The sequence below is a fragment of the Poecilia reticulata genome, chromosome 1 (genome assembly GCF_904066995.2).
Source record: "Poecilia reticulata chromosome 1, P_reticulata-male-v2, whole genome shotgun sequence".
In the NCBI taxonomy this organism is placed as follows: Eukaryota; Metazoa; Chordata; class Actinopteri; order Cyprinodontiformes; family Poeciliidae; genus Poecilia; species Poecilia reticulata.
The window spans coordinates 9,061,418-9,073,765 of NC_088830.1; the positions used below are offsets into that span (position 1 = coordinate 9,061,418).

General features: G+C 36.6%; 2 protein-coding genes across 7 annotated transcripts in view; one reads left to right on the plus strand and one right to left on the minus strand.

Moving 5' to 3' along the window:
- LOC103469533 (uncharacterized) overlaps positions 1-12,348 on the plus strand; it is a 479,729-nt gene that overhangs the window by 57,052 nt on the left and 410,329 nt on the right. The gene's annotated exons all lie outside the window — the stretch shown is intronic.
- Positions 1-12,348, minus strand: part of tusc3 (dolichyl-diphosphooligosaccharide--protein glycosyltransferase subunit TUSC3) — a 61,971-nt gene that overhangs the window by 22,474 nt on the left and 27,149 nt on the right. The window contains exons 3-6 of the mRNA XM_008417549.3: positions 7,658-7,775; positions 6,523-6,663; positions 5,293-5,433; positions 4,288-4,377 (exon numbers count right to left, since the gene is read on the minus strand). Of these exons, the coding sequence (XP_008415771.1) occupies positions 4,288-4,377; positions 5,293-5,433; positions 6,523-6,663; positions 7,658-7,775 (490 nt within the window). The remainder of the gene's footprint in view (positions 1-4,287; positions 4,378-5,292; positions 5,434-6,522; positions 6,664-7,657; positions 7,776-12,348) is intronic.

A 12,348-nucleotide genomic window follows, 5' to 3' on the forward strand; every position in this document is an offset into this window, starting at 1 on the left:
GTTTTCTCCATATTTGCTAAAACTGACACCGTGTTGTGATTATATGATATGAGATAGATAATTGAAAAAAAAAAAAAAGATCAAGCTCCTTCACTTCATCTTGTGGTTTTGCAAAAATGCATCGCTAACAGTCAAAAGCAACCAACTAGAGCCAGGAGTGTCTTAGAACTGTCAATAGTGTTTGTGTACACGCTGCTCAATGTTCTAATGGAAGAATAAAACACTCACTGTTTCAGGAGAAAACAGTTCATCTGCCATTATTTATAACCATGCTAACTAGCCTTAGCATTCATTGCAGGCTATGTTGCTGTAGCATTGCAAAAAGAAAGGGCGAGAGTGTGAGTGGCGCATTCACGAGGGTGATTGGCAGAGCTGTAAGCCTCCTCCTAGCTCTGACTGGTTGTTTCTGACTGAACATTGGATTTCTACAGTTGGTACTTGGAGCACCAGAAAAAGGCAAAGGAACTCAATTTTTTCACAGATTATCTGTCTCATTATGCTGTCACGAAATAATAATGAATAATTTTAACACATGTAAAAAATCATGTTCTGTAAAACTTAAAAACTACAGCTTTAAATCTCGACAAAACACTTGATAAAAGAGCAGAAATGAAGCAAATGCTGCCACTTCACCTATTCCTCTTCTGGATGTCAGACAACAGGAACTGATCCTGCCTATAGTTGGGCTTTCATTCTTTCTTTGCCTTTTTTATTATTCAGTCTAACTTGTGACAAATATGCTATGTAAGCATGTGTATGCTGTGTATGTTGTGTGTGTTTCTGCGTCGCATTGTGCGCATTTGGCCTTGTGTGGGTCAGCTGCGCCGTGTTTGTGTGTCCTGCGTATCACGCCACATATCGGTGCGGGTCGAATGCTCTGTGCTGGTTTTGAGCGTTGGGGATGCGAGATGGCTTTTGTGCTCGTCTTCCGATGACATCCTGCAGCCATCCCTGGCCTCACACACGGTTCCTCGCCCTCTTTCGCTCTTGCTCTCAATAACACTTCTCGTCTTACTCTCGAGTTTGTGCCGTCATTAGCCGTGTCGCAGGGTTCAAAGGGTGTGACAAAAACATATTTTTTGGAGTCATTAGTTTGTGAAGCTCAAATAGAGAACGCACAACCGCTTCCTCCCAGGGAGTGTACGAGTGCTGCTGACTGAGTAATAAATTTGTGCCTGTCAAATTTGTGTATAGCTTTGTTAAAGCTAACCTCCACCATGTCCCATTTTGTGAGGGTATAAGCACAAAAAAAATAAAAAATGAGCAAGCGGTATTTCGTGGCTGCACAGTGTGACGCACAGCAGCTCCATCTACTTTGTTGTGCCATTTGTCAGTTGACAAATCCTTTCAATGGAGTCTACCTGGCTTCGCTCGCTCATCATTTTAAAGGAATTACACTGTCTGGGAAGATGAAGGGATTAGAGAAGGGGGATAAGAGAAAGTTATTTAAAAAAAAGGCGAGGGAGGAGTAGGAAAAAGGAGAAGATGGGTATCTATTCAATATGGTGTGCACAGCGGCCATGAAGCCATTTACTGTCGCAACACACAGAACGAGAGAGAAAGGATCCAATGTGGCTAATCCATAACTATTTCAGTCTGTTAGCTCAAGAACGTCAAATGTAGAGAGTTAGCATGCATCGTGTCGCTGTGCTCCATGCCAGATGAGTCTCTTTTAGAGGCAATAATAAATAAATCTGACACAGTCTCTCATTTTTGTGGCATTTGAAATTAAGTTAGTAGTTCTGACCGACCTAAAACAAGAGACGAGACGGTTGGTCTGATTCATCTTCAATTAGTGAGAAAAAAAGGTTGCATTTATTTTTGTGTATGTAAACTTCTGGTTTCAACTGTACGTGTTTCACTTTCTGAAAAGAATTACAGAATAAATTAGCTTTGATAATATTCTAATTAACTGTGAAACATTCACACTGTAGTGACACCATCAGGCATTCAGCATTTTTTCCCTTCAATAAAAATAGAAACTCTGGGGAGATTCAATGTGCCAGCAACAAGTTAAAGGCAAATAAAAAATAAGCATGTTCAAAGTAAGCAAAGAAAAACAAAAATAAGAAAGAAAGATTGTTCAATAAAGGCAAATTTACAACAGAAAACACTTGGTTATGCATTTCCGTAATAGCTGCAAAATGCAAACAGCTTGCTTTAAGTTCTCTGTTCTTATGTAATCGTACACTGATGCAGCCGATTCTGAACCCATCTGAAAAAATAAAAATAGTTTATGCCTGCTTGGTAGGAAATCTTTATGACCTGCTGACCAATGCATTTAAAAAATATGCCCATAGCTCCAGTTTTTAAAACTGCTGAATTAATTTCTGCTTATATCAAAAAGCCCGTCTTAACACTTGACTAAGCTTTAATGCTGCCATCATCACCGTGTTCAGTCATCTAAAGGGTAGAACATGGTATTAAAATAAAAAAGGACAGACAGGCAAGAAGGAATTATTCAGATTAGCTAAAAAAAACCAAAAAAACACTTCAGCTTAAGAACTGCTGTATAATGTGTGAATAGTCAGAGATGCAAAAGATGGACTGGAAATGGAGAATAAATGAACAGAGAAAGAAGGAGTCAGGGAACAAGCAAAGAAAGGAAAAGCAAAATTCACAATGTAACAAGGATTATTAAGCATGTGGGATTTGTCACCATTGTGTAACTAGGAATTTAGAGAATACATTGTAAACAAAAAGAATACTTTTAATATCTCGAGGCTCTATTCTTAACTTATGAATCTGCTGTGGCAACATTTGGTTTCACTTTTATTTGAATAGTGCACATTTATCATATCATTCTTCATGATAAAAATGTTGATTTACAGACGATGCGACTGGATTAAAAGTTTTAGTATTTTCTCCATTTGTTTATTCAATGATAGTGTCAATACATTTGAAAATATAATTAAATGCAGTTACTATGTCCAGTTTAGTGGTACAAATCATACTTCTATTGGTTACTGGCGTCCTAAAAAAATAATTTTATCAATGGGTGTGTTTCTCAAGAGCAGTACTTGAGTTTGCCGTCATACAATTGTAGAAAAAAAAGAGTAATAAATAGTCGTTTTATCATTATCACAACAGTATTTCAAAATATCGTGATAAAACTTTAAATCCATATCACTCAACTCAAAGTGCAACACATGTAACGAGAGTGTAAGTTGCAGTGAAGATGTATGCATTTTATCTTTATGAAGTAACAGCTGTAGAAAAGAAAAAAAAACTATTTTTATTTGCACTTAATTGATTAAATGTGGATTTAGGGTTTTGGTCACATTTACTTTCACTTTGAAGTGCAGAAGCTCGTCTGGGCGAAAACAAACCAGGCTCAGGGGGAAAGTAGCAAAGAGCCGGGCTTGGCTGCAGAAATGACAGCGAGAAGAAGAATGGGAGAAGGCTAAATTAAAAGCCGCACTGAATGACTGTGTAGCCTATCATCAAAAAGTTTTAAAAATGACAGAGGTAACAACTTCTGATAAATAGACCGCTTTTTACACCGAGCAAGAAAGAAGTGGTGGAATGGAAAAAGTGAAGAGGCGGGCGGGGAGGGGGGTGGAAACGTGTGTTTTTATTCCTCTGCGGGAGTCTGTGTGGACGTCTCTCCGCTGTGTGTTTGTGCAGAGTTCTGCTGCCTTTCAATAATTTTTTCCCCTGTGTCTGTGTGAAATTGATCAAGTGTATCCACAAAAACCTCACAGCTCACTTGTGTATTTGACCTTGTCCCTGACTGATGGTGGAAGAGATTTTGTGCATGTGTGCATGCAGATGTCTGGATGGCATTTGAAGCAACATCCTTTTAGTTGTGCTTCTAAAGTACCATCTATTGTGGGTTTTTTTCTTTTCAAACATCCCACTCATTACTTCATCAACGTCCATCCTCAAGCTCCTTTCTTTTTTTTTTTTTTTTATCAACTTCTCTCCACATAATCATTTTCTTCAGTTTTCAACAGATTTTCCTTTTAATTTCACACATGAGTGAACAAATTTAAATGATGACCAGCCAATTCGCACCTATGTGACGGCTTGCACATACATCGTCAGTAGGAAGCATTTGTCTAAAAATAAAATAAAAAATGCTGCGGACAAAATGGACCGGAACAAAAACGTGAAAACAGAGAAACATTAAAATGCCACAAAGTATAAACATTTGAAAAGAAAAAGAAAGAGATCAGAGTACTAGAGAAAGGTTAAGTAGAGGAAGAAGCTTTACGAGGATTAACATAAAGGTTGACAAATTATATTTTTAAAACATGGAGGGACATAAATGCTTGTGTTTCATACCACTTGTCCGTTCTGTGGATTCTTGTGGGCGTAGGGAGGACCTCGAATGTGATTCCACATCTGACCAGACGTCATTGCAAAAACCACACACTGTTACAGAGAGAAAACAAGAAGAAATACACAGAAGTTGAGAGAGCTGAAGTCTGAGGTGAGGCAATAATCAGAATTTTAACTAAGTAGATCAAATAAGGCAATGTCATTATTTTCTTAATAAAAAAATTGTTCCAACACAATTTTCAATTAAAAATTCCACATATTTCACACCTTGTTTTTTTCAGTAATTGTCTAATTGTGTCCCACAAAACATAATATTCATCCATGAAGTTAGCATTCAGTCTGGAGTGTAGTAAAGCACAATTTAACTTTTTGTATTTTGATTAACTGAGATCAGGTCTATTGTAAGATGGTTAATGCTTGAACTTGTAAAATCTGAAAGAAATTATTTTACACAGTTTGTGATCTTTGATGTCTTATCACACCCAGATGTCCAATTAAAACCCAGTCTAGAAAACTGAATGATTCATTTTTAGGTTCTGTCAGTATCTTAAAAACCCAAGTGGTTTTGACATTTTAAAAAAAATAAAGTCATGTGCTACATCAAAGACAAAGGATGGAGTTTAAACATAAATACATCTATACATTTTACAGATGTAAATACATTTTATAAAAATAAAATGTATTTTGATAAAAATACATTTTCTATTTTTAATAGAATAAAAAGTAGTCGCAGTTTTTCAGTAATTATTATTTTTCTCTACATTTATCTAGAAGTTCATTTCAATCCCTTTTAGGACTTTGTGGGAAATATCTCTAGACATGAGGAGAAATTGTAAAAATTTATCTTGAGTAGTATTATGCTACGTCATTTATATTAAAAAAAGACATTTTTCATTGTATACCATAACTTTCCCCTTGAGGATTAGAAGGTTTTAACACTAAAGCTGGGTTGTGTGTGTCTGTGTGTGTGTGTGTGTGTGTGTGTGTGCGTGTATTCAGTTATCATACCAAAGCAGCCATGGCCCATCCAGTCTTGTTATATATGAATTCCAAGTTGTTTCTCCTCAGATACAGCAAACCTCCAACCAGAGACACCAAAAGAGCCAAAGCAATAGTCCCGGAATAATTTGGAGGACGGAAGACACGAATCTAAGAGGGAGATAAGATCAGCAAATCAATACAACAAAGAAAAAAAGATGCCTCAAATAAGTACAACAAGAGCATTTAAAACCTGAACCAAATATTCTCCTTGCACAATCCCACAGTAAAGCACAGGTTTCAACCTTGAAAATGTCAATTAAATTCTGAAATGAACTCCAGTGATGTATGTGGCAACAATTTATGATTTTTTTTAAAGCACAGCAATTCACATAAATAATGTTTCTCAAACAATAGTGGTATGCAGAGCAAGATGAAGAACTTTATTGTGCATAAAAATGTTATTTTGGCAAAACTAACTTTTGTGTTTCCTAACTTATGCAATAACTGTACATAAGCACATCATATGAAGAAGCAGTCATTAAAAATTTTGTCCTCAAATGGCAGGATTATAAATAGAAGTTCATCAGTAAAATGTTTGGAGGAAAGCTTGCACATAATCTTTTTTTGATGCTTTTGCACATCCTATTAAATTCTCCCACCTATATTTATGACAAAGCAAAGTTTTCTAATCACATTATAATTTTATTCATGATTATGGTAATTTATTCAATTATATGTAATATGAAAATAAAGATGCCTACATCCTTCCATTCTGAGTATAAACCCTATGAATTAAATTTTAGAGTTTGAATTGTTTTGGTAAACAGCACCAATAAATCAGTCTGTGTTGGTCTGATTGTATGTGTAGAGTTAGTTAAAACGCTTATATATATATATATATATATATATATATATATATATATATAAAGCAATACAGAGATTTTCAACTGAAGTTGTATTTCCCAGCAGAACTTACATTTGGGCTTGAGTTTGAGACTGACAGTGAACCATAACAAAAAAAATAAAAGATTGCCTGCAGTGCTTTGACCCTCAATACACCAAGGCAATGGGAAATCTTAAAAAGAAAACCTCGTAGTATTGACATAAACTTGCACTTTAAAACTGCAGCAGATGGAGAAATTGTAACTGTACCACAATTAAAAACAAAAAGTGGATCTGGCCCATATTTCATCCAAATTAAATCTTGGTTTCTTGCAAATGCGCATTCGTCTGCATCGGTATTTTATCAGGCTGTACCTGAACGTCTGTGCGATCGGCGATCCACTTGGCCAGCTGCTCTGAGGCGAAGCCGATCCTCTGCAGGTCAAACGTATCGGCCCGCTTAGGTTTTCCCTTTGCAGGGAAATGCATGAAAGTTGGAGCGCTGTTCATGTTCAACTGAAAAAGAAGGGAAATAAGCCTCTGATTGTGAGAATCAATTTGTCAAACGTAAATCTGTCATGCATTATTTTTGTCAAGAAAAATGATGGCAGAGACAAGTATTGCCCAACCTCTCTGTTCCCACGTAATTATTGGTGGCACAGTATGCATTGATTGAAATAATAATCTGGTTTTGTTTATACGTTCAACAACTTGTTGGTTTGACAAAGCAACATTTTTCACCAAACTATGTGTAACATCACATTCTTAAATATTCTGGTTTTGCCTCTTCTTCATTTAACCCATCACTAATTGGCCCAAATACGCTCTGAGAAATTAATGCAAATAAACTTCAACTTATAAGAAAAAAAACAAAACAAATGTGAACATCAGACTTAGTGATGATTTCCTCACAATCAGAGCAAAGCTGTAAACGCTCACTTTTCTACATCACCAGCATTCTGCAGGTGTTTCATGACGCTAAAGTGCTGCTGCCAGCTGTAAAATGGATTTGCTAATCAGTATTTTGTTTATGCCAACGACAGGGGCGGGAAAAAAAGTTGTCAACATCGTGTTCACCGTTTAGCCACACAATCCAGATAATGCGGCTTTCCAGTGAAGAAATCTTAGGCCTTCTATGTCGACTCGTGGTCAGGTGCCACTATGGCTCAGAAAGGTCTTGGTGTTGAGGTGTAGTGGGTAAAAATAATTAAATTGTAAAAGAAAATCATCTTAGGTGACCAAAAAAACCCAAAAATATATGTTTCAGAAATATAATCCATAAGTGATCACAACACATGAGCTAAAAGCTAATGAAACTACAAAACAAAAAACAGAAACATGTCACCAAATTTCTCTGAATCTAAATGAACAGAGGTGTATTAAGATCTAAAAAAAAAAAAAACAATTTAAAAAAGTAACAGTACTGGTTTAAAAATAAATAAATACTATTTGTGCTGTTAAAAAGTCTTTTGGATGGAAAGACTTCAAGGTTGCGACGCAAACTGCCCACCTGTTGGAAGACGTCGGCTCCTTCATCATAGTCCACAACCGTGAAGAAGAGCTTGTTGGAAAATGCAGATGAATAACGCCAAGAGTTTGCCAGGACCTGGTATTCTTCATTCGCTTGTCTATAAAAAAAAACAGGACAATTAAAGCTACGCAAGACATTTTTCATAATAGTTATGATCCAAGAAGGTGCCTTAGTTTTTCAAAAGCTCATTTTACAGGTGTTACCCTCTTATATGGCATTTTGTGAATAATGGATTAAATGTGGCCAGTTTTCTACAACGGAACCCCTACAAAATTGTAAATCGTTAAACATGACATGCATAGAAACTTGCTTTGCAATGTTGGTAGAAGAAGGTGTTGTATTTATTATGCTTCGTTTACAATCAGCTCAATAATTTCCCTTCTTTCTCTTAACATTTTCACAGGACCCGTTTTCATCTTACTTTCCTGCACCATGCTCTACAGAACAGATCATTTAGATCTTCATCGGCCATGTTTACAGCTAAACAAAATTAGTGATAGGTATTTTCAGCACACAAACATAATTAGAAAATGGAAAACTAAGAGAGAAAAAGAGAACGGAACCAAGACACACACTGTGCATCTTTGGCAGTAGAGTCCCACTCTGTCTCAGAAACATCTTTCTTTTCTAAATGCTTAAGCCACCTCAGTGTGGTCATCTCCTCTGAAGGTTTTACTGAGTGGAAAGTCATCCATCAGGAAACATGAGTGGTGATGTTGCATTGCTATAACCGCTGCTAATGGTAGGGGAGTCGCTTTGAGGCGTCGATCATGAAAACGTCTGAATAAATCCAGGCAGAACTCAGGCGGGCAGGGTGAGAGCTGATATTACAAGCATTTTACCCGAATTCAACGCCAAATTCTACTTTTAATGATTACCACTAAAATGTTTCATTCCCTTGAATGGAGCTATTATTAAGGACACCCATTTGAAAACCGAGGGGTTCATTAGTATCGCCAGGTGTGTTTTGATATATAGCATCTCAGTGGCTTGGGTCACCTACCATGTGCTTCTCTTACAGTGGTGAGAAAGGAAGAAAACCTTGCAACACTTGGTGCCAGGTTGCACTTCTAGGTGACAAACTCGAACAGGCACGCACATGCTCACCCTCCAAATGACTGAAACTCATACGAATCCAAGTTTCCACATCGAAGTCAACAAAACTAATAGGGTACAATGGGGCATCTACTTTGTTGAGCAAAACTTCCCTGGCAAATGCAGTCGTCCATATGGTACGCCCGACATGCCGAGACAGGACATGAGAAAAAAAAAAAAACGTTCAGATTGCTAATGGCTTTTTACTGCAGCAGTATTAGTTTTTATGTTTAGCTACGTCTAAAGAATTGGAAATACAGCAAACTAAATAGCATCTGAACGACATTTCATTCATGTTTTATGTACGACAAAAGCAACACAAGTGTGTACGCAAAAGGAATGTGTTGGATCAGATATAAATAAGTTCTTGAGGTGTGAAAGGTTAAGGGAAAATTCAATGAGTCTACACAAAGATGAACAACAGTCTAAACCGACTCAATGACAAGATGCAACTCATGTCGAGAACAGAGTGGTTATGATATAAATATGTGCTCAGAAATAAAAAGTTCTTGAACCGTGATCAATAAAATGCCACTCCATATTTTACACCAGATTTGCTTGGGTTATTTTCTACACTTCTGCACTGTAAACCAAAGAAGTTCCTCTCCTTAAGACAAGCTGCTACCAATGGTTATAATTTTCATGCATAGTCATGGGAAGGACTTGCACAAAATGCAAGCATAACATCCAATTTAAATGTGGGCAAAGTATGTCAGAAAGGAAAGGCGTTATTTGTTTGATGGAGTTATTTTTAGGTGCAGTTTTGTATTTGTCTCTACAGTTGCCATTAAAAATTAAGGTATCAAAACACTATTTTGTTGACAACATTCAATGTGGGGAAAAAAAAAATTCTATCCAATGTATTCAGTTATTTCATTATATATTCAATAAATATGAATAGTTCATATAGCAACTAAAAGAAATCATGATTGAAAAGGAGCAGAAAGGGGTATAAACTTATATCTGTGCCCAGTTATGTATGTTTGAACCACATGGAAGCTTACAAATAAATAGATAAAAATGAAAACACTCAGAAAAAAAATGCAATAAGCCAGATTTGGCAATGTAGTAATTGCTTATAAAAATAGCTACTCTTAAAATGTTTAAATGGATTTGTAAAGGCTTTGTGAAACAACAACGTTTAGCAACGTGTACGTCAGTCATACCTTTCTGGAGTCAAAGAAGAGCTGACATTTTGATGAATCATATGATTCATGATGAATACCTTACATAATCAAGAGACTGATGAGGCAAAAGACTGGCTGATTAGTGAGAAATCAGGTCAAAATGGACAAGGACGGTACTTATTTTAGAAAGTGGTTTAATGTCTCCTTGGAGACGTCGACGTGCTCAAATATAAGGTTTACACTAAATAGTCGAACACCGCTGCCCAAGTTTACATTACAGTAAAACACGAGCGTGCAACATGGCTTCTGACTGCGAGATGAAATTGTCAGTGTTTTGTCATGTTCACTCAACCTGAGCCAGACATCCTGACAGTACAACAAAGTTTGAGCTTTAGCGGCGAAGATGGATTTCTCATAGATGAATAAGCAGGAGCTTTACTGCAGGGTGGATCGCAGAGTAATATTTTCTTGTTTCACAATACTTAGAGGTCTTAGAGACCTACCTTCAGGGTATGGCTATATGTACAGTCATGTTCAAAACAACAGCGATGTGTTTTAAGATCAAAAAGCAAAAGTTACAAATCCTCATAACATCTTTATATCAATTATACAGAAAAATATTGGGAACGTTGCTTTAAGATTTTTCTTGATGTTTTTATTTGTAATAGAACGTGCAAATGCTTCTACATTATGCAACACAACCATTTCTGTTGGTGATGAACAGGTTTTGATACAATGGCATAATAAAATCCCCCACACCATGACGACCGAGTCACCGTGTTTCACAGTGTATTTTGGTTTGAGTTGAACATCTGGGGGTCATGTAACAAAACTGTGGATCCGAATGCAGAAGCAACAAACCGGCTTTCATCAGTTCACAAAATGTTGCACCCTTCAATTCACCCAACGTGTTCCTTAGCAAACTGTAACTTCTACATCCCACTTTCCTCCTCTCTCATTGGTTCTTTGGTTGCTCTGGGACTGGTCAGTGTTCGACTGACTTTTTGCCCTTTTTTTTTTTTTTGCTCTATTCAAATTGTTTTCTGCTTTTCCCCCCCACACATCTTCCAGATTGTGTAAGCTATTTCAAAACATTTGACAGGATCTTAATTGAGCCATCTGTCATTTTTGGTGGTACTTTATACTTTTTCTCCTCTCCAATAACTTTTTATTCTAAGTACACTTCTCTTCCAGTTTTATCTGCTCCGTTTGTTTGCGTGGGTTTATTTCTATCTGAAATTGTATTAGTTTTATTGTTTTAAACAAGCTAAAAATAGCTGTATATTTTGATTTTTATTACATTTTCCATCAGGCTGGATTGTATATAACACCTAAAATATTGGTAAAATATCGTTTTTTCGCTAAAACAGCGATGCTTACATCTAATATCAGCCCAAATTTTCATGTCAGTGCAACCCTAATTTTTATTTTTTTTTGCTCTAGTGGCCTTTTTATTTGATAGTTAATTGACAGGAAGGTGGGTAATGAGAGAAGGGGGAAGACATGTAGCTAAGGTCGCCAAGCCGGGAATTGAACCTGCGACAGCTGCGTCGAGGACTAAGGTCTCCAAATGTGGGTTGTGCTTAACCCCTGCGCCACCACAGCACACCCTGCAACCCTAATTTTGATGACAAGGAAAAGATGGAATCATTCAATCAATAATTAAAATCTTCTGTATAACACAGAATTAAGTAGCATTTGTGAATTTCTTCCAACGGCTATGAGTTTTCTCGACCTACTTTTAAATTTTAAACAACTTGTTCACATTAAAAGTCCATCTCTATTGGCTGCTCCGGCTCCACGTTTGTTTGATCTGACAACTTCAGTGCTTAATCAGCAACCAATGTGGTAGAGTGCTACACTGTGAGCTACCATAGCACTCGTCGTTATCTACTGCGGCGTTGAGGGCACTAAGTTTATGAAGCAGGAGAACAACGCTGTTAGCTTTGTAGACAAACAATTAAGTGGAATCGCTAGAAAAACAACATGTTATGAGCAAATTATTGAGTCATTTTACTGCCCCACTGTGCAAAGATCACAGGCAAAAGCAAGATGTGTGTTTAAAGGCTTTTTTTAAAGCTGTTTGCCAAGTGAGACAGATATTCCAGTTTATCAAGTGTCAGATGTGAAAATGAAAAGGTTAGCAACTGATACCTGTGTGTAGATGCAAACTCTGCAATATCAGACATTTTTTCAAGAGGAGAACTTAGGTTTGTACAAACTTTCAAATCAAGTTTTTATCATGACTATATGGAGATTCTCTTATTTTCCCCAATAAAATACCAAATAAGCCGTAGTCTTAATAGTTATTTATATTAGAAAACCATATTAAAGTCTTGTTTGTATTAGTAAGACATTTTTCAGATGTTTTTGTTTAAAAATCGCCTAAAATGTGATGTGATAAGTGATAATCTTTGCAGGTCAGCACTGTTTGGCTAACAGGTTCAA